General features: G+C 45.2%; 1 protein-coding gene across 1 annotated transcript; it reads right to left on the minus strand.

Moving 5' to 3' along the window:
• Nucleotides 1-18,227: 18,227 nt before the first annotated feature.
• LOC137318139 (erythroblast NAD(P)(+)--arginine ADP-ribosyltransferase-like) lies at nucleotides 18,228-25,276 on the minus strand. Its single transcript, XM_067981112.1, has 3 exons — nucleotides 25,195-25,276; nucleotides 21,564-21,695; nucleotides 18,228-20,542 (listed from the first exon to the last, which is right to left on the minus strand). Exons 2-3 carry the CDS (start codon nucleotides 21,607-21,609, stop codon nucleotides 19,698-19,700), a joined length of 891 nt encoding a protein of 296 aa, XP_067837213.1. The 5' UTR covers nucleotides 21,610-21,695; nucleotides 25,195-25,276; the 3' UTR covers nucleotides 18,228-19,697.
• Nucleotides 25,277-25,853: the final 577 nt, after the last annotated feature.

Raw genomic sequence — 25,853 nt, forward strand, 5'->3', positions numbered from 1 at the left:
TTGATTCTCAAACAAGCGTACTGAGCTTGAATAAAGGAGACTATGATGGTATGAGAGCGGAATTGATTAAAGTGGACTGGGAAAATAGATTAAAGGGTAAGACGGTACATGAGCAGTGGTGTTCATTTAGGGAGTTATTTTACAACTTTCAAAATAAATATATTCCACTGAGGAAAAAAGGGTGTAAAAGAAATGACAGCCATCCGTGGCTAAGTAAAGAAATCAAGGATAGTATCCGACTAAAAACAAGGACATATAAGGTAGCCAAACTTAGTGGGAGGATAGAAGATTGGGAATTCTTCAAAAGACAGCAAAAAGTAACTGAAGGATTGATTAAGAAAGGGAAGTTAGATTATGAAAAGAAATTAGCAAAAAATATAAAAACAGATAGCAAGAGTTTCTATAGTTATATAAAAAGAAAAAGGGTGGCTAAGGCAAACATAGGTCCCTTAGAGGATGAGACCGGGAAATTAATGGTGGGAAACATGGAGATGGCAAAAATGCTGAACAAATATTTTGTTTCAGTCTTTACAGTAGAGGACACTAAGAATATCCCAACACTGGACAAACAGGGGACTCTCGGGGGGGAGGAGCTAAATACGATTAAAATCATTCAGGAGATGGTACTCAGTAAAATAATGGGACTCAAGGCGGATAAATCCCCTGGACCTGATGGCTTCCATCCTAGGGTCTTGAGGGAAGTGGCAGTAGGGATTGTGGATGCTTTGGTGATAGTTTTCCAAAATTCCCTGGACTCAGGAGAGGTCCCGGCAGATTGGAAAACTGCTAATGTAACACCGTTATTTAAAAAGGGTAGTAGGCAGAAGGCTGGAAATTATAGGCCAGTGAGCTTAACATCTGTGGTGGGTAAAATTTTGGAGTCTATTATTAAGGAGACAGTAACGGAACATTTAGATAAGCATAATTTAATAGGACAAAGTCAGCATGGCTTTATGAAGGGGAAGTCATGTCTGACAAATTTGCTTGAGTTCTTCGAGGATATAACGTATAGGGTGGATAAAGGGGAACCAGTGGACATAGTGTATTTAGACTTCCAGAAGGCATTCGACAAGGTGCCACATAAAAGATTATTACTTAAGATAAAAAATCACGGGATTGGGGGTAATATTCTGGCATGGGTGGAGGATTGGTTATCGAACAGGAAGCAGAGAGTTGGGATAAATGGTTCATTTTCGGACTGGCAACCAGTAACCAGTGGTGTTACACAGGGGTCGGCGCTGGGTCCCCAACTCTTTACAATCTATATTAACGATTTGGAGGAGGGGACCGAGTGCAACATATCAAAATTTGCAGATGATACAAAGATGGGAGGGAAAGTAGAGAGTGAGGAGGACATAAAAAACCTGCAAGGGGATATAGACAGGCTGGGTGAGTGGGCGGAGATTTGGCAGATGCAATATAATATTGGAAAATGTGAGGTTATGCACTTTGGCAGGAAAAATCAGAGAGCAAGTTACTTTCTTAATGGCGAGAGACTGGAAAGTACTGCAGTACAAAGGGATCTGGGGGTCCTCGTGCAAGAAAATCAAAAAGTTGGTATGCAGGTGCAGCAGGTGATCAAGAAAGCCAACGGAATGTTGGCTTTTATTGCTAGGGGGATAGAATATAAAAACAAGGAGGTATTGCTGCAGTTATATAAGGTATTGGTGAGACCGCACCTGGAATACTGCATACAGTTTTGGTCTCCATACTTAAGAAAAGACATACTTGCTCTCGAGGCAGTTCAAAGAAGGTTCACTCGGTTAATCCCGGGGATGAGGGGGCGGACATATGAGGAGAGGTTGAGTAGATTGGGACTCTACTCATTGGAGTTCAGAAGAATGAGAGGCGATCTTATTGAAACATATAAGATTGTGAAGGGTCTTGATCGGGTGGATGCAGTAAGGATGTTCCCAAAGATGGGTGAAACTAGAACCAGGGGGCATAATCTTAGAATAAGGGGCTGCTCTTTCAAAACTGAGATGAGGAGAAACTTCTTCACTCAGAGGGTGGTAGGTCTGTGGAATTTGCTGCCCCAGGAAGCTGTGGAAGCTACATCATTAGATAAATTTAAAACAGAAATAGACAGTTTCCTAGAAGTAAAGGGAATTAGGGTTATGGGGAGCGGGCAGGAAATTGGACATGAAGCTGAGTTCGGATCGGTCAATGCCCTGGGGGTGGCGGAGAGGGCCCAGGGGCTATGTGGCCGGGTCCTGCTCCGACTTCTTGTGTTCTTTAGATTTGTGGTTGGGATCAGATCAGCCATGATCTTATTGAATGGCGGAGCAGGCTCGAGGGGCCGATTGGCCTACTCCTGCTCCAATTTCTTATGTTCTTCTGTTCTTATGTTATTGGTGAGTAAGTGCCGCTTGATAGCACTGTCGACGAAACCTTCCATCACTTTGCTGATGATTGAGAGTGGACTGATGGGGCGGTAATTGGCCGGATTGTATTTGTCCTGCTTTTTGAGGACAGGGCATACCTAGGCAATTTTCCACATTGTCGGGTAAATGCCAATGTTTCAGCTGCACTGGAACAGTTTGGCTAGCGGCGCAGCTAGTTCTGGAGCAGAAGTCTTCAGCACTACAGCTGGGATGTTATCGGGGCCCATAGCCTTTGCTGTATCCAGTGAACTCAGCCGTTTCTTGATATCACGTGGACTGAATCGAATTGGCTGAAGACTGGCTTCTGTGATGGTGGGGATGTCGGGAGGAGGCCGAGATGGATCATCAACTCTGCACTTCTGGCTGAAGATGGTTGCTAACGTTTCAGCCTTTTCTTTGGCACTCATGTGCTGGACTCTGCCATCGTTGAGGATGGGGATGTTTACAGAGTCTCCTCCTCCCGTTAGTTGTTTATTTGTCCACCACCATTCACGACTGGATGTGGCAGGACTGCAGAGATTTGATCTGATCCGTTGGTTGTGGAATCGCTTTGCTTTTTCTACAGCATGTTGCTTCCACTGTTTAGCATGCATGTAGTTCTGTATTGTAGCTTCACCAGGTTGGCACCTAATTTTTAGGCACGACTGGTGCTGCTCCTGGCATGCTCTTCTACACTCCTCATTGAGCCAGGGTTGATCCTCTGGCTTGTTGGTAACGGTAGAGTGAGGAATATGCCGGGCAATGAGGTTACAGATTGTGCTGGATTCCGATTCTGCTGCTGCTGATGGCCCACAGCGCCTCATGGATGCCCAATTTAGATCTGCAAGATCTGTTCTGAATCTATCTCGTTTAGCACGATAGTGTGAAGACGGGACTTCGTCTCCACGAGGACTGTGCGGTGGTCACTCCTATCAATACTGTCATGGACCGATCCATTTGCAGATAGGTAGATTGGTGAGGACGAGCTCAAGTCAGCTTTTCCCTCGTGTTGGTTTGCTCACCACCTGCCGCAGGCCCAGTCTATCAGCTATGTCCTTCAGGACTCGGCCAGCTCGGTCAGTAGTGGTGCTCCCGAGCCACCCTTGGTGATGGACATTGAAGTCGCCACCCAGAGTACATTCTGTGCCCTTGCTGCCCTCAGTGCTTCCTCCAAATTGTGTTCAACATGGAGGAGGACTGATTCATCAGCTGAGGGAGGGCGGTAGGTGGTAATCATCAGGAGGTTTCCTTGCCCATGTTTGACCTGATGCCAGGAGATTTCATGAGGTTCAGTGTCAATGTTGAGGACTCTCAGGGCCATTCCCTCCTGACTGCATATCATTGTGCAGCAACCTCTGGTCCATGCCCTTCTCTGGCCACTGTCTGAGGTTGAACCTGACTGTTAACAACCGTGGCGTCCTATTTGACCCTGAGATCAACTTCCGACCACATATCTGCTCCATCATCCAGACCGCCTTCTTCCACCTCTGTAACATCTGCTATCATCTGTTGCTGAAACCCTCAACCTTGCCTTTGTTATGTCCAGTCTGGGCTATACCAATGCTCTCCTGGCTGGCCTCCCATCTTCCACTCCCCCAAAACTTGAACTGATCCAAAACTCTGCTGCCCATATCCTAACTCGCACAAAGTCCCATTCTCCCATTAACTCCTGTGCTCGCTGAGTTACATTGGCTCCCAGTGCGGGAACGCCTCGATTTTTAAATTTTCATTCTTGTTTTCAAATCCTTCCATGATTTGCCCCTCCCTATCTCTGTAACCTCCTCCAGCGCTACAACCTTCCGAGATTTCTTCACTCCACGAATTCTGGTCTCTTGTCCATCGCCCAACCATTTGTGGCCGTACCTTCAGCTGCCTAGGCCCTAAGCTCTGGAATTCCCTCCCTAAACCTCTCTGCCTCGTTATTTCTCTCTTCTCCTTTAATACGCGCCTTAAAACCTACCTCTTTGACCAAGCTTTAGGTCACCTGTCCTGATATCTCCTTATGTGGCTCGGTGCGAAATTTTGTTTGATAATTGCTTCTGTGAAGCGCCTTGGGACGTTTTACTGCGTTAAAGGCGAGATAGAAATGCAAGTTGTTGTTGTACTCGCTTTTTGATAGAAACCGTCATTCAGACCGCCGTCTACAACAATTTTTCTCCCCATCAAAATGTTATAACCAGGAAGATTTTGCTCTGAATCCTGTGAAAACCCAGGCCCTGTCTTATGGATAACATATCACATCTCTCATGTTTCCGACTTTCCAAATGTGTTTGGAATGATTTGTAGATTCACAGACACTAACATTAACTCTCAATCCCAACTCCATTTTTTTGGAATGTTGACCAGATTTCGTTTTTTAATTTCTGTTTAATACCAAGTGACTTTACCTCTCAATGTTTCAAAACCTCACTCCTTTTTTATGCGAATAACTTTTCACTATTTCCTAAATCTTCTGTTCCTGCTCCAAAAGTTTCACGAATTCCTCTCTCGAGATCTGGATAGTTCTCCATCCATCAGTCATATTAGCTGAACCCTTCTCACTGCTCCATTCGCCCAGTTATTAAAACCATTGTTGTTCGTCGGTTCAAATCGTGATCATCCCTTCCCTTCTTCCTGAACTCACTCACGTGCCTCAGGACAGAGCACAGACCCGAGGTCCCGGGAAACGGCGCGGTCCCAAGCGGGGACCCGGGATACAGCGCGGACACGGGCGGAGGCCCCGGGACACAGCGCGGACACGGGCGGAGGCCCCGTGACACAGCGCGAAAACGGGCTCAGGCCGAGAACGCAGCACGGACCAGAGCGAAGGCGCAGGACGCAGGCCGAGAACGCAGCACGGACCAGAGCGAAGGCGCAGGACGCAGCGCGGACCCAGGCGGAGGCCCAGGCCGCAGTGCGGACCAGGGCGGAGGCCCTGGAAGCAGCACGCACTCGGGCAAATGCCCAGGCCGCAGTGGGGACCCGGGCCCCAGGACACAGCGCGGACCCTGTCGGAGGTCCAGGACACAGCGCGGACTATGTCGGAGGTCCAGGACACTGCAGCGACGTGAGAGGTGGAAGAGTCATTAGCTGAAGGAGCTCGAGCTCCGCGGTTCAGAGCTTGAGCAGCGACTGGCGACACTGCAGTTGACGGTCTATTGATAGAACGTTTCAGGAGTTGGTCACTCCACAGCTTAAGACTGTGCAGGCAGAGAGGGAATGCGTGACCGCCAGGAAGAGAAGGAGGACCAGGAAGGTAGTGTAGGAGTCCCCCGAGTGCATCTCGCTCCCAATCCCGTGACTAGTGGTGAGAGTACTGGTTCCTCTGTGGTGCACAGTCAGAGCCAAGTCCACGGCACCATGGGGAGCTCTGCTGAACAAGGCAGGGGCGGGCAGGGGGTGGGGAGGAATAGGAGGAACGTCAGCAAGGCACTAGTGATAGAGGATTCAATATTTAAGGGAACGGCCAGGCGTTTCTGCGGCTGCAGACTTGATTCCAGCATGGTATGTTGCATTCTTGGTGCCAGAGTCAAGGCTGTCACTGGGCGGCGGCAGAACACACTGAGGGGAGAGTGTGAACAGCCAGAGGTTGCCCAATGACATAGGTAAAATGAGGGATGGGGTCCTGCAGGCAGAGTTTAGGGAGCTAGGGAATAGTTTATAAGCCGGACCTAGAAGGTACCGACCTCCGGATAAATCCCGGTGTCATGCACTAGCGAGTATAGAAATAAGGGGATGTTGCAGACGAATGTGTGGCTGGAGAGATGATGCAGGAGGGAGGGCTTTAGATTTCTGGGGCATTGGGAGCGGTTCTGGCAGAGGAGGAACGTGTATAAGGTGGACGGGTTGCACTTCAACACGGCCGGGACCAAAATCATCGCAGGGAGGTGTGCTGGTGCTGTTGGGGAGGGTTTAAGCTCGCTTGGCAGGGAAATGGGCATCTGAGCGTAGATTCAGAAGGGAGGGAAGCAGAGCTGGAAATGGAAGGCACAAAATTAGTAAGCGAGTTTGGAAGGCAGAGGAAACAAAGGCTAGAAGATAAACCAAGGAGTTTGGCCGTGCTTAATGGTATATACCTCAATGCAAGGAGTCTAGTGAATTAGGCAGATGAGCTGTGGGCACAGATAGACAAGTGCAAGAACGGTATCTTAGCTATTACTGAAAAATGGCTTAACAGGGGCAGGAATGGCAGATCAACGTTCCTGGATACAGGTTTTCAGACGCGTTAGAGAGGAGGATTAATATGGATGTCGGTCGCAACAGTGTTTAAAGCAACAATTACAGCTGTGAGGAGCGATGACATGTTAGAAGGATCATTACATGAAGCAATATGGGTGGAACTGAAGAACAAAAAAGGGGCAATCACACTGCTGGGAATGTGCTATTGACCCCCAAACAGTCAGAGAGAGATAGAAGAGCAAATGTGCAGGCAAATTTATGAGAAGTATAAAAACAATAGGCAGTAATAGTAGGGGATTTTTACTACCCTGTTATTAAATGGGATGCAATCAGTGTAAAATGTATGGAGGGCGCAGATTTCTGAAAATGGATTCAGGTGAAGTTTTTTAGCCACTATGTAGCAAGCCCAACAAGAGGGGGGCAGTTCTGGATTTAGTTTTCGGGAATGAATCTGTGCAAGTGGAAGGGGTATCGGTGGTACAGCATTTTAGTGGTAGTGATCATAATTCAGTTATATTTAGCGGAGTTATGGAAAAGGACAAATATCGAACAGGAGTTAAATTTCTTAATTGGGGAAAGGCCAATTTTACGAAGCTGAGATGTGATTTAATAAGAGTGGACTGTAAACAGCTGCTTGAAGGTAAATCAATGTCAGAGTCGTGGGAGGCATTCAAGGGGGAGATAGTGAATGTTCAGGGCAAATAAATTCCGCGAAAGAAAAAGTGTGGAACTCCCAAATCTCGAGCCCCCTGGATGTCAAGGAGCATACTAGGTAGGATATCTCAAAAAAGGGAAGCTTATGTCAGATACCGAGAGCTCAATACTGCAGAAAGCCTCGAGGAGTATAGAAAGTGCACCGGTGAAATTAGAAAGGAAATTAGGAAAGCAACGAAAGTGTTTAAAAAATATTGGCAAGTAAAATCAAGGAAAATCGTAAGATGTTTTATAAATACATAAAGAGCAAAAGGGTAACCAAGGAAAGAGTAGGACCTGTTCGACCAAAAAGGTAACCTGTGTGTGGAGGCGGAAGATATGAATATGGTTTTCAATGAATACTTTGCATCTGTCTTCACAAAATAGAGAGATGATTCAGACATTGGAGTTAAGGAGGAGGAATGTGAAATATTGGATGGGAGAAACGTAGCGAGAGAGAAAACATTAAGTGGATTAGCATCTTTGAAAGTAAATAAATCGCCAAGGCTCGGATGAAATGTATCCCAGGCTGTTCAGAGAAGCAAGGGAGGAAATAGCAGAGGCTCTGACCATCATTTTCCAATCCTCTCTGGATATTGACATGGTGGCGGAGGACTGCTAACGTTGTACTGTTGTTTTAAAAGGGAGAAAGATATGGACAGAGTAATTACAGGCCAGTCAGTCTAACCTCGGATGTGGGTAAATTATTGGAATAAATTCTGAAGAATAGTATAAATCATCATTTCGAAAGGGACGGACCATTAAGGACAGTCAGCGTGGATTTGTTAATGGAAGGTCGCGTCTGACTTACTTGATCGAATTTTTTGAGGAGGCAACATGGAGGGTTGATGAGGGTCGCCGGATTGATGTAATCTACATGGATTTCAGCATGGCTTTTGACAAGGTCCCACTTGGCACACTGGTCAGAAAAGTAAAAGCCGATGGGATCCAAGGGAAAGTGGCAAGTAGGATCCAAAATTGGATCAGTGGCAGGAAGCAAAGAATGATGGTCGATGGGTGTTCTGTGACGGCAAGGCTGTTTCCAGTGGGGTTCCACGGGGCTCAGTACGATTTCGCTTGCTTTTTGTGGTGTATATCAATGATTTAGATTTAAATGTAGGGGGTTTAATTAAGAAGTTGGGCTGGTCAGGTGGGCAGAAAATTAGCAAATGGAATTCAGTCCGGAGAAGTGTGAGGTAATGCATTTGGGGAGGGCAATGAAGGCAAAGGAATTGGCAGGATACTGAGAAAAGTAAAGGAACATTGGGACCTTGGAGTGCATGTCCACAGATCCCAGAATGTAGCCGGACAGGTAAATCATGTGGCAAAGAAAGCATATGGGATACTTTCTTTATTGGCCGAGGCATAGCATATAAGAGCAGGGAGATTATGCTAGAAGTATATAAAACACGAGTCAGGCCACAGCTTGAGTATTGCATACAGTTCTGGTCACCACATTAGAGAAAATATGTGATTGCACTGGAGAGGGTAAAAAGGAGATTTACGAGGATGTTGCCAGGACTGGAGAATTTTTGCTATGTGGAAAGATTGGACAGGCTGGGATTGTTTACTTTGGAACAGAGGAGGCTGAGGTGAGATTTAATTGAGGTGAATAAAATTATGAGGGGCCTAGATAGAGTGGAGAGGAATGACCTATTTCCTTCAGCAGAGAAGTCAATAACTAGTGGTCAATGATCTAAAGTAATTGGTGGAAGGATCAGAGGGGAGTTGAGGAGAAAATTTTCACCAAGAGGGTGGTGGTCGTCTGGAACTCACTGTCTGGAAGGTTAGTCTAGGCAGAAACCCTCATCACATTTTAACAGCACTTGGATGTGCACTTGAAGTGCCGTAACCTACAAGGCTACGGACCAAGTGCTAAAAATGGGATTAGGCCGGACTGCTCTTTTTCAGCAGGCACAGACACGATGGGCCAAATGTCGTAACTTTCTGTGATTCTATGAAGACCGTGAACCCTTCCCTCCTGCTCCAGCCGCACGTTGACCTGCCTCATAATTCGCTCCTTAATCTGCCCAGTGCAAAACAATCTGGATATCACATTTTAGAGGCCTGTTTTTGAGCCTTGTGCTGAAATCTTATTATTCCCCCTATCAACGTATTTCTATCCGTGTTATTGGTTTCGACCATGGCTATTTTCTGCACTCCTTTCCTTCCTAAAGATTGACCCACCTGTTCCAGGATGTTCTTCCCTCTGGCGCCAAGGAGGCAACTTACCATTCGTGTCCTGCACAGCTGCAGAAGAGTTTGTCTATTCCCCTGACTGCACAATCTCCTCCCAGTATCGCTCTCTATTCCTGTGCCCCACCTGCCTCACACTTCCGCTCCACTAGGGGTATCCCCCTGCTCCCCGGTCTCACACTGTTACACATGATCACTTCTCTATCCACCTTACAGTCTCCAACAATAGGTACCTATTTGACAGTTCCACTACTCAGGGGCTCCCTCCACCTGTGACTGCACTGCCCCTCTAGATGGTCACTCACTTCCCTCTATCTACACAGTATCTGTGCTGTTACATCTTCCTGAGCTACAGGTTCTTACTCGAGATCTGGACCCTTTATCAGGACAGAAATTATATTTTGATGAATTTTCTGAACCGACCTGTGTCCATTCTCATTCTTTTTGAAGATGTTGGATTTTCTCTCCAGTTTGGACATTCAGCCATGGTGTTGACAGGCGTTCCCAGATTTCGATGCTCTTTGAGAAATATAATAGTAATAGCAGGGTTAGACAGACATATTAAAATGAGCAAGAGAACGTTGCCGTGTTAAACATGATCTCAAGTCCCTCCTCCCCCATCAGTACAACAGCTGTTAGCTCTGGGATCGAGGATTTCCCGAGTGTAACCATCAACTCTCCACATCAGGTGCGACACAGACAGCTGCCCAGTGAAACCCAGTGAGTCCCGCTGATCTCCACAACTCAGTTCCAGACGCGCTCCCGTCGGCTGAGATTCTGCACTGGAAGCGCCCATTCGTAAGATTTACTCACAGTGCAGGACTTTTTCCTGAGGTACAGAATATTCAGGAGGGAGATATGGAGCGGGGGATAGTTGATCAATGAACTGATCCGTCACTCTGTTTTACAGATATTATTATTATTCAGAGACTTGTGTTTAATATTTTTGATTTGTTGAGTTTTGATATTCAGTTATTCTTTTCTATAAACACGATATCTATCCACACCACACAATATACCGGTGGATGTGATTCCTCTGGTTTCTATGGATAGTGACATTGTCCGTGTGTTTATGGAGAGTTGTCCTGGCTGCTGCTTCTAATTGGACATATTTATCAGATCTCTCATGGTGTCAGCACCTGACTAATCAGCACTGTAGGAGGTGAGGAGATTTACCACTGTTCTAATATTAGCACTAATAAGCACTGTAGGAGGTGAGGAGATTTACCAATGTTCTAATATTAACACTAATGAGCACTGTAGGAGGTGAGGAGATTTACCAATGTTATAATATTAATACCAATGAGCACTGTAGGACGTAATGGCGAGAGACTGGAAAGTACTGCAGTACAAAGGGATCTGGGGGTCCGAGTGCAAGAAAATCAAAAAGTTGGTATGCAGGTGCAGCAGGTGATCAAGAAAGCCAACGGAATGTTGGCTTTTATTGCTCGGGGGATAGAATATAAAAACAGGGAGGTATTGCTGCAGTTATATAGGGTATTGGTTAGACCGCACCTGGAATACTGCATACAGTTTTGGTCTCCATACTTAAGAAAAGACATACTTGCTCTCGAGGCAGTACAAAGAAGGTTCACTCGGTTAATCCCGGGGATGAGGGGGCGGACATATGAGGAGAGGTTGAGTAGATTGGGACTCTACTCATTGGAGTTCAGAAGAATGAGAGGCGATCTTATTGAAACATATAAGATTGTGAAGGGTCTTGATCGGGTGGATGCAGTAAGGATGTACCCAAAGGTGGGTGAAACTAGAACTAGGGGGCATAATCTTAGAATAAGGGGCTGCTCTTTCAAAACTGAGATGAGGAGAAACTTCTTCACTCAGAGGGTGGTAGGTCTGTGGAATTTGCTGCCCCAGAAAGCTGTGGAAGCTACATCATTAGATAAATTTAAAACAGAAATAGACAGTTTTCTCGAAGTAAAGGGAATTAGGGGTTATGGGGAGCGGGCAGGAAATTGGACATGAAGCTGAGTTCGGATCGGTCAATGCCCTGTGGCTGGCGGAGAGGGCCCAGGGGCTGTGTGGCCGGGTCCTGCTCCTACTTCTTCTGTTCTTTAGATTTGTGGTTGGGATCAGATCAGCCATGATCTTATTGAATGGCGGAGCAGGCTTGAGGGGCCGATTGGCCTACTCCTGCTCCAATTTCTTATGTTCTTATGTTCTTATGTAAGGAGATTTACCACTGTTCTAATATTAACACTAATGAGCACTGTAGGAGGTGAGGGTATTTACCACTGTTCTAATATTAACACTAATGAGCACTGTAGGAGGTGAGGGTGTTTACCACTTTTCTAATATTAACACTAATGAGCACTGTAGGAGGTGAGGAGATTCCCAACTGTTCTAATATTAACACTAATGTATAATGTTATGGATGATGTAACTTTTAACAGACAGGTGATGCTCAGTATTTCTGTTTTCAATATCTTTCTTGGTCTTACATTCTCAGAAAACGCCAACAAAGTACAATTGGTCGATTTGTATTCTGACATCCAGTGCTGGATGAGGAAAAATATCCTTCAACTAAATATTGGGAAGACTGAAGACATTGTCTTTGGTCCCCGCTGCAAACTACGTTCCCTCGCTCCCTACACCTTCCCTTTCCCTGGTCACTATATGACTGATTGGAACATTCGCAACCTTGGCGTCCTATTTGACCCTGTGATGAGCTTCCGACCACAAATCCGCTCGATCACCAAGACCGCCTACTTTCACCTCCATAACGTCACCTGTCTCCATCCCTGTCTCAGCTCGTCTGCTGCTGACACTCTGATCCACGCCTTTGTTACCTCCAGACTGCACCATACCAATGCTCTCCTGGCCGTCTCCCATCTTCCACCCTCCATAAACTTGAGCTCTTCCAAAACTCTGCTGCCCGTATCCTAACTCGCACCAAGTCCCCTTCACTCTTCACCCCTATACTCTCTGTCCAACATTGACTCCCGGATCGGCAACGCCTTGATTTTAAAAACCACATCCTGGATTTCAAATGCCTCCACGGCCTCGCCCCTCCCTATCTCTGGAACCTCCTCCAGCCCTACAACTCTGATTTTAATCGCTCCGCCATTGACGGCCGTGACTTCAGCTGCCTCGGCCCTAAGTTCTCGAATTCCCTCCCTAAACCTCTCCGCTTCTCTCGCCTGGTCTAAGACGCTCCTTCAAACCTGTCTCCTTGACCGAGCTTTTGTTCATTACTCCTACTATCTCCTTATGTGGCTCGGTGTGAAATTTTGTTTGATAATCGCTCCTGTGAAGCGCCTTGAGACGTTTTACTACGTTGAAGGCGATAAATAAATGCAAGTTGTTGTTGTGGAATTGTCGGCTGTCATAAAATGTATATTCTCCATTTGTTTGTGTGTATGTGCCGCTGTTTGTACTCACGCACGTACGTCCAATCAAACTATCAGTCAGTGTATTTTCATTTCGCCACTTTGAAAATGGAAAAGCGATTAAGTCTCGGATCAGTAATTGCTCTAAACTATAGTTGAAGTGATTCTCGCATTTTAATTTGTAACCAAATTTTAGCCTTGGTAAAATACAATTACCTGATGTTTCAGTCACGCTGACACGAGTCGAATAAAAACACAGCAACAATTGGCATTTCCACCGCGCTTCAAACATCGAAAAAACATCGTAAGGCGATTCACAGAAACCGAATCAGAGAAAATCAAGGCACTGAAAAAAGGAGGTAGAAGGAGAGGTGATCAAAGGTTGGTCAAAGAAGTTGGGTTTAGGAGGAGCTTAAAGGAGTAGAGGGAGGTGGAGAGGGTTATGGAGAGAATTACAGACCATAGGGACCAGACAGCCGAAGGCACGGCCGCCGTAGGTGGGGTGAGAGAGAGAAATGCACAAGGGGCCAGAGTCGGTGGAACAGAGAGACCTTGGAGGTGGGGGTTTGTAGAGCTGAAGGAGGTTATAGAGACAGGGGGAACGAGACCACGAAGAGATTGAAAAATGAGGATGAGAGTTTTAATGTGGAGGTGCTGATCGGTGAGCAGGGTTTGGGATGCACTTCAGTTTCCCGAGGGTGAAAGGAGAAAGGCCGGCACAGAGAGTGTTGAAAAAAATCGAGTGAACATGTGATAAAAGCATGGGTGAGGGTTTCAGCATCAGATGGGCTGAAGCAGAGATGAGGATGGGCGATGTTACGGGAGGTGGAAGTCGAGGCGGTATTTATGATGGAGAGAATATCGGGTCGGAAGCTCAGCTTGGCGTCAAATCGAACGCTGAGGTGGTGAACAGTCTGGTTCAATCTGAGACATTGACTGGGACGAACAGAATGCGTGGCGGGGATCGAAGATCGTGTCTTCTGTTTTCCAATGATTGATTGGAGAAACGTGGAACTCATCTAAGAATAGATGGAGGACAAGCAGCGTGACAAAGCAGAGGCTGTGGAGGAGTAGAGGGAGGAGGTGGACAAGGAGAACAGAGTGTTGTCAGCGTGCATGTGAAAGTCGATCCATTGCCTTCGGATAATGTCTCCAAGGGGCAGTAAGTAAATGGGAAATAGGAGGGGGTGAGGATGGATCCATGGGGGATTCCAGGAGTTACAGTGTGGGAGTTGGATCAGAAATAAATGGGAAATAGGAGGGGGTGAGGATAGATCAATGGACACTCCCAGGGCAGGTTCAGCACGGGGTTGGATGAAGAGTAAAGCTCCCTCTACACTGCCCCATCAAACACTCCCAGTGCAGGTTCAGCACGGCGTGAGATGAAGATTAAGGCTCCCTCTATACTGTCCAATCAAACACCTCCAGGGCAGGTACAGGGTTAGATACAGAGTAAAGCTCCCTCTACACTGTCCCATCAAACACTCCCAGAGCTGGTACATGGTTAGATACAGACTTAAGCTCCCTCTACACTGTCCCATCAAACTCTCCTAGGGCAGCTACAGCACGGGTTTAGACACAGTTTATAGCTCCAACTACAATGTCCCACCAAAGACTCACAGGACAGCTACTGCCCCGAGTTAGATACAGAGTAAAGCTCCCTCTTCACTGTCCCATCAAACACTCCCAGGGCAGGTATAGCACGGAGTTAGATACAGAGTAAAGCTCCCTCTACACCGTGCCATCAAACACTCCCAGGGCAGGTACAGTACGGAGTTACATACAGAGTAAAGCTTCCTCTGCACTGTCCCATCAAACACTTTAAGGGCAGATACAGCACAGGTTGGACACATTTCAGAGATCCCTCTACATTATCCTTACAATGCCTCTCTACTTTATAGCTTCCTATTTAAGTACAGTAAGTTTAAATACAGACTAAAACCAATTATTATTTTGTACATGAATCGCAACATTTGAACAGCAACGCTTAATATAAAAGTCTAATCTCCCTTCACCCATTGGGCACTGAGCGGATCGATACTTCAGCAAAAGCGTTCGCGATGAGTCCCTTTGAAACAGAACACAAAGTTAAATTATTTAGCTATTCATCCGCTACTTGTTGGGAGCCAAGGGCCATTAAGGATATTTTGCTGTTAACCTGAAACTGATGTTTGATAGCGAGCCTTGTATGGAGAGGCCCGGGGCAGATTTTCAGTTATTGCACGTTGGTAGCCTGGGCGCAGAGCAAACAGAGGAAAATCGGGCGATGACGTTGCCCCCACTCAGAATAGAGTCCGCCCCATTTTCCATCCAGCAGGTGATCCAATTCACCCAGAGTTAATAAAATAAAGCCAGCCCGGTTATCGCTCCGCCCACGACATATCATTGCTTGTGAAACAGCATTCATTGCTTCATACGTTCACAGATGATGTCACTTCATAGCAGATACAGCGATGGAGAATAAGGAGTGGACACGGCAGACCTGCTGTCAAGGTGGGGGAAGGAGCAGCTAAAACGTGCAGGCGCCCGGGGGCATTTTCAGAGCAATTCCGTTTTATAGAAGGGTTACTTGTTCCAAGAATGACGAATAGGACACGGTAGCCAAGAAATACCCTGGGCAGTTGGTTGCGCAATCTGGGCGAGAGCTTTGAGCAAGGTATCAGCAGCAGTGGGCGATTAGTAACGAGAAGATTGCACAGACTCTTCCAAAACCGTGAACTGCAATCCTTGAAGAGTGTGTTTTCTCCCAGGTGTCACGATATGGGGCAAAATGGAACAAATGCAGAAGGTCTTGTAAAAAAGGGGATTAAAGTCAGAACTAACAGAGGGAAGAATAGTATTCATCTCCTGTAAAGTAGGATGTCTAAATTATATCAACACACTGGACGGTAAACGTAGGAAATTTCCTAAACCAGCTTTAATTTTGTGATCTTTGTCTGAACTTCGAAGATGGCAGAACGTTTTTTGGAGATACCTGACAGATCCGCGGAATGAAGCACTTTTGGTGAAGCAAATCATTTTCATTTTCTGGATTACTATCAGAAACTTACCCAGATAACATGGGAAGGAGCTAAAACTCACATTAGAAAAAAATGTAAAGTGCAGAAACCGAGGGATCTGGAGTAAGAGAGATAGAAAAGAGCATTAATTGCTTCACGTGTTCATAAGCACTTACCGTCATGCGTGTAAAATCGCCAATAATCTGAATATAAGGGATTTAGTAACGACTGTGAACGTGAATGTAATAAATTTTGCAACAATTTTGTTACATTTTGATTCATTCATTAAATATTTAGAACACGAGAATGTCACATTGGTGTTCAACTTTCAAACATTCATGTTTATTCGATATTATAAAATTGTTCCGTGTTAAATTAATTCGACCGTTTCACCTGTACAATTGTAGATATTACTGAGAATTAATTGACATTTTCAGTCAGTTATAATGTGCTCTGCTGCTATTTCTTCCGTTCTTTCTGAACAGTCCATACATGTGACTTACAGTTAATAATCTAACATAGCGATTCGGTATAAGGAACAAAAACTTTGAAATTCAGAGTAAGACGGGTGGGGACGATTATGGATCGAAATGGAGACCTACCCATGAAGTCAGAGAGCATGGCTGAGGTACTAAACGAGTATTCTCCATCTGTCTTTATCAAGGAAGAAGATGCTGCCAACTCACAATAAAAGGCGAGGTTGTTGAGATATTGGGTGGGCTAAAAATTGATAAAGAGCAGGTACTAGAAAGGCTGGCTGTACTTAAAGTAGATAAGTCACCCGGTCCGGATGGGATACATCCTATGTTGCTGAGAGAAGTAAGGCTGGAAATTGCAGAGGTCCTGGCCATTACCCTCCAATCATCCTTCGATACAGGAAGACTGGAGAATTGCAAATGTTGCTTCCTTGCTCAAAAATGGCTGTAAAGATAAACCCTGCAACCACAGGCCAGTCAGTTTAACCTCAGTGGTGGGGAAACTTTTATAAACCATGCTCTTGGACAAAATTAACAGTAACTTGGACAAGTGGGGATAAATTGAGGAAAGCCAGCACGGATTTGTTAAATGTATATCCTGTTAAACTAACCTGATAGAGATTTTTTGATGAGATAACAGAAAGGGCTGATGAGGGCAATGCGGCTGATGTGGTTTATATGGACTTCCAAAAAGCGTTTGAGAAAGTGCCACCGAACAGGCGCGTCAACAAAGTTGAAGCCCATAGAATAAAAGGGACAGTGGCAGCATGGATATGAAATTGACGATGTGACAGGAAACAAATAGTACTGGTGAACGGTTGTTGTTCGGACTGGAGGGAGGTGGACATTGGTGTTCCACAGGGGTCCGTGATGGGACCATTCCTTTTCTTGATATATATCAATGACTTGCACATGTGTTTACGGGGCACAATTTTAAAATTTGCAGATGACTCAAAAATTGGAAGTGCAGGGAATAGTGAGGAGGATAGTGATAGACTTTAAGAGGATATAGAGAGGCTGATGGAATGGGCGGACGCGTGGCAGATTAAATTTAACGCAGAGAATTGCGAAGTGATACATTTTGGCACAAAGGACGAGGAGGGGCAAAATAAATTAATTGTTACAATTCTAAAAGTGGTACAGGAACAGAGACACCTGGGGCTATATGTGCGAAATCTTTGATGGTGGCAGGGCAGGTTGAGAAAGCGGTTTAAAAAACATACGGGATCCTGGGCTTTATAAATACAGGCAAAGAATACAAAAGCAAGGAATCTATATTGAAATTTTATAAAACAATGGTTCAACCACTACTCTCTATTGTGTCCAATTCTGTGCACCACGTTGTAGGAAAGTTATGAAGGCCTTGGAGAGGGTGCAGAAAAGATTTACTGGAATGGTTCCAGGAATGAGAGACTTCAGTTACGTGGATAGACAGGAGAAGCTTGGGTTGTTCTCCTGGGAGCAGAGAAGGTGGAGAGGAGATTTGATAGAGGTATGCAAAATAATGAGGGGTCCAGACAGAGTAGATAGAGAGAAACTGTTCCCATTAGAGGAAGGGTCAAGAACCAGAGGCCAAAGATTTAAGGTGATTGGCAAAAGAACCAAAGACGATATGAGGAAAAACGTTTTTACACAGCGAGTGGTTAGGACCTGGAATTCGTTGCCCGAGGGGGTGGTGGAGGCAGATTCAATCGCGGCCTTCAAAAGGGTACTGGATAAGAACTTGAAAGAAAAATAATTGCAGGGCTACAGGAAAAGGGCGAAGGAATGGGACTCGCTGGATTGCTCTTGCAGAAAGCCGGCACAGAGTGCTGGGCCGAATGGCCAGCTTCTTTGCTGTAACCATTCTACGGTTCATATTTTTGAAATTACTTGCACAATATTTCCAGATAAGTTAATGTACAACAATCACCCACAGAATCCATCAGTGCACAACAACACAAATAATTTACCAATGAACAATTTGAATAATTTAAAAACAATTTTAATAGGATATCAGATCTAGTACATCACAGAGTGGCGAAAATAACATTTTATGTTGTACCGATAAAGGTGAGGAAATATAATTATTGAGCTCATTATGGACAGTATTTAGAATCATGTTCGGAATCACGAACTCCCAGCCCACGAATACCATTGGTTACATGGAGTGCAGCATTCTCTCCACATTCCCCGGACACCGTGTCCCAACTTGTACATTGGATTGGCATCGAGTGCTTTCAGGTCCGGTACAGCACTAGTTAGATACTGCTAGAGCTCCCTCTGCATAATGATTACAGCTTGTCTTCATTTTACTCCCTGAATCAGCATGGGCCGCTCCCAGAACAGAACGACACAGGTTAGATGCAATGCAGAACGACTTGTATATTGCCCCCGACAGTCAACCTGGGAACCACGATTAAAACGCATGTATTGAAATTAGAACGAGTTTCACTGAACTTCACCAAATGCAAATAATTTTTTGAATTTGTCTATCAAAATCATGAACGGTTTTGACAGAGTAAATAAGGAGAAGCTGTTTCCAGTGACAGAAGGGTCGGTAAATAAAGGGCATGGATTTAGGGCGATTGGCAACAGAGCCAGAGGAAGCAAGCGGAAACATAGTTTTATGCAGTGAGTTTTAATGAAGTGGAATGCACTGCCTGAAAGGGCGGTGGAAGCAGATTCAATAGTAACTTTCAAAAGGAATTGGATAAATTCTAGGTAGGAAAAAAATACAGGACTATGGGGAGAGGGCAGGGGAATGGGACTAATTGGATAGCTCTTTCAAAGAGCCAGCACAGGTACGTTGGGGCGAATGGCTTCCTCCTGTGCTGTACCTACTGTGATACTATGATCTCACTATCGCGTTTATTGTGAAGTTTGTCGTGTGTTAATCTGCTCGCTCAACGATTCTATCAAGTGAATGGCTGGGCCATTCATTAAAGGGTGGGTCTAGATTGAACCCGTGGTCTGAACTAACTGGTGTGTTCCCAGAGAGATGAGCTTATCAGCAGCAGACTTTAGATAAGCAGTTGGTAAATCGCCCAGCGTTCTCTCTCCATGTGTCTGTCCGGTGACCAGTGCTGAAAGTGCGACATTGTGGAACTCCGTGAGGAGAAGATTGAGCCTCAATATAATTGCATAACGCTTTATCCTCATGGGTTATCCGGTCATGAAGGTTTTATTCAGATTCAGATTGGGGCTACGGACCATCAAGGTTGGATTGCGGTGGGAAGTGAGAGACGGATCGGTTTTACCTGCAGTTTCAGAAATTCCCATTAAATATCGGAATCGTGGACTGAGTCTTCAATGAGGGTGGAGGGAACCGAACAAGCGTTGATTCCGAGCTATAGATCCAGTGTGATTGGTTGCGATCGATTCTATTTGCGCCTGAGGCGACTGTAATTCATCAGCAAACCATATTACCCTTTGTTATGGAAGATTAGGGCAAGTTACAGCGAGCTGCAGGAATTTACTAACATTTTACACCGAGATGGAAACCAGAGCTGCCAGAATCCAGAAACCGCCTAATGCTGAAATTATAGCCCCCGCACTCCGCACCACCACGAGCTTCCCACCTTCGCCCTTTTCCACCTTTACATTGGTTCCCTGCAACCCGTCCCCCGTGAGTTCAATCTTAGTGCCATGTTCCATTGGAGATATCATTCCGACTCGAAACATCTCGTAAGGTAGAATCAGAATCTCCGTTTCACCAGGAACACTCGAGCATTCTTGGATTGGGGTACCGTAACCTGTAGATATTTCGAACATCGTGTTCGTGTTTATGTTCTTGTCAAAGAAGCTAAGAGCAACCTGTTCATCAAGAGAGGAAGAAGCAAAGTATCCAAATCGGACCGTTGCTCCTTCCTCAGCTTCAGCCTGCTTCTTAATCCCTCTGAAAGTGTGATGTGATTTATTGCCGGAATCGACTCTTAGTTTTTGGAGGGCAGTGGATAGAAGATAATGGAAACTTTTAAAGTTGAAATTCTTCGCGTAGATTGAGTCGGTAGCTCCGTACCGCCTAACGGCTTCATTGAACATTTTGTAGAACACGTTTCCCTTCGGTTTTTCTAGAGTATAGGCATAAACCGCTAACATGTGCTCTCTTTTCAGTCCACTCGGTACCTTGCATTTCATGTTACTCTCTGCAATCTTCCAAACTTCATCAAACGTTCCATTCTCCCTCTCTTTTTGGATGTAGTTTATTGCGATTTCATCTGATTCCGGACTTTGGGTGAATATATAAGCTGCAGAGTTTGGCGCCATGTCCAGATCGATGACATTTTTCTCGTTCTTTTCGCTGACGCTGACAGCAAGAATGTCCTGGTCTGTAAAACAAAGCAGGAATCTGACCAATCTACATCAACACTTTATAGACACATTTAGAATATGACCCAAACTGCGGGACACCGTCCAAGTTACAAAGAGGAAGGAAGAACGTGAGATAAATGGGATGGAAACGCGAAGCTTTGATCGTATAAACCTTGAGATATTTGGGAGAAGGAAAGATGATGGTGGTCATTGGGGAAATTTCCGGATTTTCTGCATGGGCGAGAGCAGACAGCGAATTTTGGCAGTGAGAATAAGGCGCTGGTTATCGAACCTTCCCGATTTTCCTTCCATTAACTTAAAGGGAAGCTCAATCAGCTGGGCTCTGTTCCCTGCCTCGATTCGCCCGCCAGATTCTCGGTCCGTTTTCCGTTCACGAGGAGCTGAGAAGAATAAGAGGTGATCTTATTGAAACATATAAGATACTGAGGGAACTCGGGGGGGGGGGGGTAGATGCTGAGAGGATGTTTCCCCTTGTGGGCGATACTAGAACTCGGGGTCTCCCATTTAAGCTGGAGATGAGGAGAAACCTTTTCTCTCAGAGGGTCGTGAGTCTGTAGAACTCCCTTCCCCAGAGAGCGGTGAAAGCGGAGTCATTGAATATTTTTAAGGCTGAGTTGGATAGATTCCTGATTTACAAGGGAGTCAAAGGTTACAGTAGGTAGACGGGAAAGTAGGGTTGAGGTGACAATCAGTTCATCCAAGATCTTATCAAATGGCAGAGCAGGCTCGAGGGGCCGAATAGCCTGCTCTTAATTGGTATGTTTGTTTGTTAAAGCCCTGGCGGTGAAGACGGAAATCTGTTCTCAGGTGTTCCACAGATGTGCGGTCCACGAAAAGGTTGTCCAGTTACATCAGTGCGGCGAGTTTTCCTTCCAATACAATGAGGATTGTTGGTTTCAATACCTCACCGTTTGAAAAACAAGGACATTTGATACGAAGAAAATCAACAGAATCAAGAGCATTAGATACAAACATCGAGATTTTTAATCGGCTTGAATGAAGAATGCAGATACTTACAATTAGAACACAGGGCAATAAGCAGAGTAAGAACCAAAGAGCGCATTGTTTCTGCCTTCTGTTCCCCGTCCGTCCAAGTGAACTCACTCCTGTCCCTCTGATCAGTTTCTCTTCAGGATCTGGACTTTTATTCTGAAGAAGTGCAGCAGAATTTGTACAGTTAACATTCGGCCCAGTAACACTGAAACTGAAACGAGTAGTCCTTGGTTCGATATGAGTGTGATCTAATTTACTTATTAATGGCCCTAGAACCTGGTAAATAATTAGCTGAATACTGCGTCCGGCCTCCAGATTGCTAGATTTATAGCTGATGTTTTAAGGTCCGTCTGCAAACTGTGAATTCTATATATAATATCACAATATAATGAACTTAGAATTGGACTTGTGCACAACTTAGGTCGTTTAATCCGAGATCCCACGCCGCCAGCCGGGTATCGCAGGAACCGATTGCTTTCTTGGAAAATCACGAACGAACATTCGAACATTTTCGGGGTGTTCAAATCATTGGGCAGAAAACAGGAACATCTCCCCCCGAGTTTCTGACAAGCCGCCAAATGGGCGAGAAGCACCCTTGGTGACGCGATTGGTGAAGAGATATTAAGATAGGGTGGGGGCAAGGCCATGTCGGATTTGAAAAGGGGCGTGAGGATTGTAAGTCCAACGCATGTTGGACTTATATTAGAACAGGAAGTGATAGCTACCTGAAAATGTAAATTTATCATCATTAATAACCACAAGTGTACAGGTGAAACAATGGAATAAAATTAACACGGAACAAATTCATAATATCATCTCGTGCACATAGCCGACTCTCCCATTTCATTATCCATGGCAGCAATTTAAAACTTCGACTCATGGAATCATAGAAAGGTTTCAGCACGGAAGGAGGCCATTTGGCCAATCGAGTCCACGCTGGCTCAATGAAAGAGCAATCCAGCAGGTCCTACTCCCTCATTTTTTTTTCTTTCAAGTATTTATGCAGTTCCCTTTTGAAGGCCACGATTGAATCTGCCTCCACCACCTCCTCGAGCAGAGCCTTCCGGATCCCAACCAGTTGCTGTCTAAAAAAGTTTTTCCTCATGTCATCTTTGGTTCTTTTGCCAATCACCTTAAATCAATGACCTCTGGTTCTTGACTCTTCCGCCAATGGGAACAGTTTCTCTCTGTCTACTCTGTCTGGACCCTTCATTATTTTGAATACCTGTATCAATTCTCCTCGCAACCGTATCTGTTCCAAGGAGAACAACCCCAGCTTCTCCAGTCTATCCCTGTAACTAAAGTCCCTCATCTCTAGAATCATTCCAGTAAATCTGTTCTGCACCCTTTCTAAGGCCTTCACATCTTCCCTAAAGTGAGACAATACTCCAGTTGTGGCCAAGCCAATGTTTTATCAAGGTTCATCATGGCTTCCATACTTTTGTATTCTCTGCCTCTATTTATAAAGCCCAGGATCCCCAATGCTTTTTTAACTGCGTTCTCAACCTGCCCTGCCAACTTCATTGATTTGTGAACATATGCCCCCAGATCTCTCTGTTCCTTTACCCATTTATAATTGTGCACTCTCGTTTATATTGCCTCTCCTCCTTCATCCTGCCTAAATTTATCAATTCGCATTATTCTGCGCGAAATTTCATCTGCCACGTGTCCACCCATGCCACCAGCCTGTCTATATCCTCTTGAAGTCTATCACTATCCTCCTCACTGTTCACTGCCCTTTCAAGTTTTATGTCATCTGCAAATTTTGAATTTCAAGTCATTAATATATATCATGAAAAGCAGTGGACCTCGGAGCGATCCCTGGGAGACACCACTCTATATCTCCCTCCAGTCCGAAAATCTACCGTTTACCTCTACTCACTGTTTCCTGTCCCTTTTATTCCATGGGCCGCAATCTTGATGATAAGCCTGCCGTGTGGCACTTTATCAAACGCCTTTTGAAAGTCCATATACACCACATCAACTGCATTGCCCTCATCGACCCTCTCGTTACCTCATCAATAAACTCTATCAGGTTGTGGAGGTTTTCCAGGCGCTGGCCCATAGCACATGTCGCGAAATTGCGCTCTCTGGGCCCGAGATTTGCCACTCACAAATTTCAAGAAGAAAATCGCAGGCGGCCAGTGGACAATAGCGCCCCTGCCGGTGCCGACCTGTTGCTGAAGCGCCCATGATGTAAATTCATCCTTTGCTTCCATGGATGTGTATAGCACAGAAGGAAACCATCGTGCCACCGTGTTTGTACCGGCTGTTTGCGAGGAAAATCTAAACAAATCCCATTCCCCCGCGCTCTCCCATTGCCCTGCATTAGACAGAAACAATTTCATGCATCGGCTTTTCACCTGACGCATTGCTATTTGAATGTTCCGTCCCCTTGTTCTGTTTTGCTCGAATGGAGTGAAGATTCGTTCCTTGCCCGCGTTGAACACAAAGAAAGGAATTGATAGGGTATAACAGAGAAAGAATGTTCGCCCTGGGCAAATCAGTACAAGCAGGCAGAATATTAAATGAGCCAACAATTTAACCCAAGAATTAAAACTAAAGTTAATTCTGTAGTTCACTGCAGCTCAGTCCCTTCATCTCACGTCTCACATGTCTCAATTAACACTGGAATCCTTCCTGAGCCTTTTTTTTCTTCCTGGGGCAGGAATCCAAAGCTGAACACACTGAGTTCTAACTGGGAAACTTAAACATTGGAGCGGTATTTCATTCTACTGTATTCTGCAACTCCCAATATCTCATCCGGGCTTTGAGTATTTTATTCAGAATTGAGAATCGTGGAACCTTACAACGCAGAAGGAGGCCATTCGGTCCATCGTGCCTGTGCTGGCTCTTTGTAAGGACTATCGAATAAGTCCCACTTCCGTCGTCTCTCCCCACAAATATGCAATTTCTTCCTTTTCATGTTTATATCCAATTCCACTTTTAATTGTAATATTAAATCTGCTTCCAGCACCGTTTCAAGTCGTGCATTCCAGATCATAACAAGTCGATGCGTAAAAAAACACCTCAAACCGCCACTGGATATTTTGCCAATTATGTTAAATCTGTGTCCTCTGGTGAACGACCCTCCTGCCAATGAAAACAGTTTCTCCTTATTTACTCTCTCGAAACACTTCATTGTTTTGACATCCTCTATTAAATCTCCTCTTGACCTTCTCTGCTCTAAAGATGGAAAGACCTGCATCTACAACTTGAATCTAACTTTTAATCATTTCTGTTGTGACCATCTCGCATAATTCCCTATTCACTCTGTACTCCCATCTGTAACTCTTAAATCCAAAGTGTACTCTCTCACATTGTGCAAAACTACTTCTCAAATCCCGCTGCGGTCTGCTTGAGCTGCAGAGGTTGGATGAACACTCTGGAGTGCGTGTTCCCGGTTCCTCTCCCTGGACCCCTCTTAAAATGAGTACGATGGTGTGGAACAGGAGCGGGCTGAGCTGGGAGTCCCCGGTGTTAAATAGACCGCCCTCCGTCACTGTCCGAGCGCACAGTTAGAGAATAGTTATTGCAGCGAGGAACATGATGCTCACAGTGGCCCGTGGAACATAATCTCACCGGGAGAAGTCGGCTTTAAACAGCAAGAGTAAGGAGACACAGGACACAGGATTAGAAGGTACATTGACCTTACCTTGATCCCGCCGGATATTCCGTCTCAGCTTCCGTGTAGAGTCGGCACTTTCTGCCTTTGGAAGTTCAATGCAGCCAATTCCTGTTTTTTTTCAGAAGAAATCAATGTTTGATCATTTGATCTGATCCTTGTTGTATGTGATTTATACCCGAGTGTCACCCTCTGGGGAAAGAGGCTTTCTGCTCTGAGGTTGTTTTTCCGTCTGATCCTTGTTATCTGAGATTTATACCCGAGTTTCACCCTCTGGGGAAAGAGGCTTTCTGCTCTGAGGTTGTTTTTCCATCTGATCCTTGTTATCTGAGATTTATACCCGAGTTTCACCCTCTGGGGAAAGAGGCTTTCTACTCTGAGATTGTGTTTTTCATCTAAAGATCTTTTATTTTTAGATAAAGGAGATGCGTTTTCTGGTAAAAAAAAACGAGCCTAAACGGTGCGACAAATCCTCAACGCGTTCAACAGGGAACAATGTTAGTTGGAACCTTTTCTTTACCACTTCCTGGTCAGTAAGTTCAGTAAAATAGACACATCATTAGTCGCAACATTTCAACCTTAAAATTTCATTTCTTAAAATCCCCACCTGATGTTTGGACATTCAGCAAAACACCTGAGAGCGCTTTCGTTACCTGAGGTGCTGAGTATCGAGTGGGAGGATAGACGGG

Source organism: Heptranchias perlo, unplaced genomic scaffold (genome assembly GCF_035084215.1).
Source record: "Heptranchias perlo isolate sHepPer1 unplaced genomic scaffold, sHepPer1.hap1 HAP1_SCAFFOLD_65, whole genome shotgun sequence".
Lineage (NCBI taxonomy): Eukaryota > Metazoa > Chordata > Chondrichthyes > Hexanchiformes > Hexanchidae > Heptranchias > Heptranchias perlo.

Bases quoted from the DNA above. Each gene is read 5' to 3' on its own strand.
- LOC137318139 (XM_067981112.1), bottom strand. From the start codon at position 21,609: ATGCGCTCTTTGGTTCTTACTCTGCTTATTGCCCTGTGTTCTAATT. The intron at 20,543-21,563 runs GTAAGTATCTGC...TTTGTTTTACAG, and splicing joins TATTGCCCTGTGTTCTAATT to ACCAGGACATTCTTGCTGTC.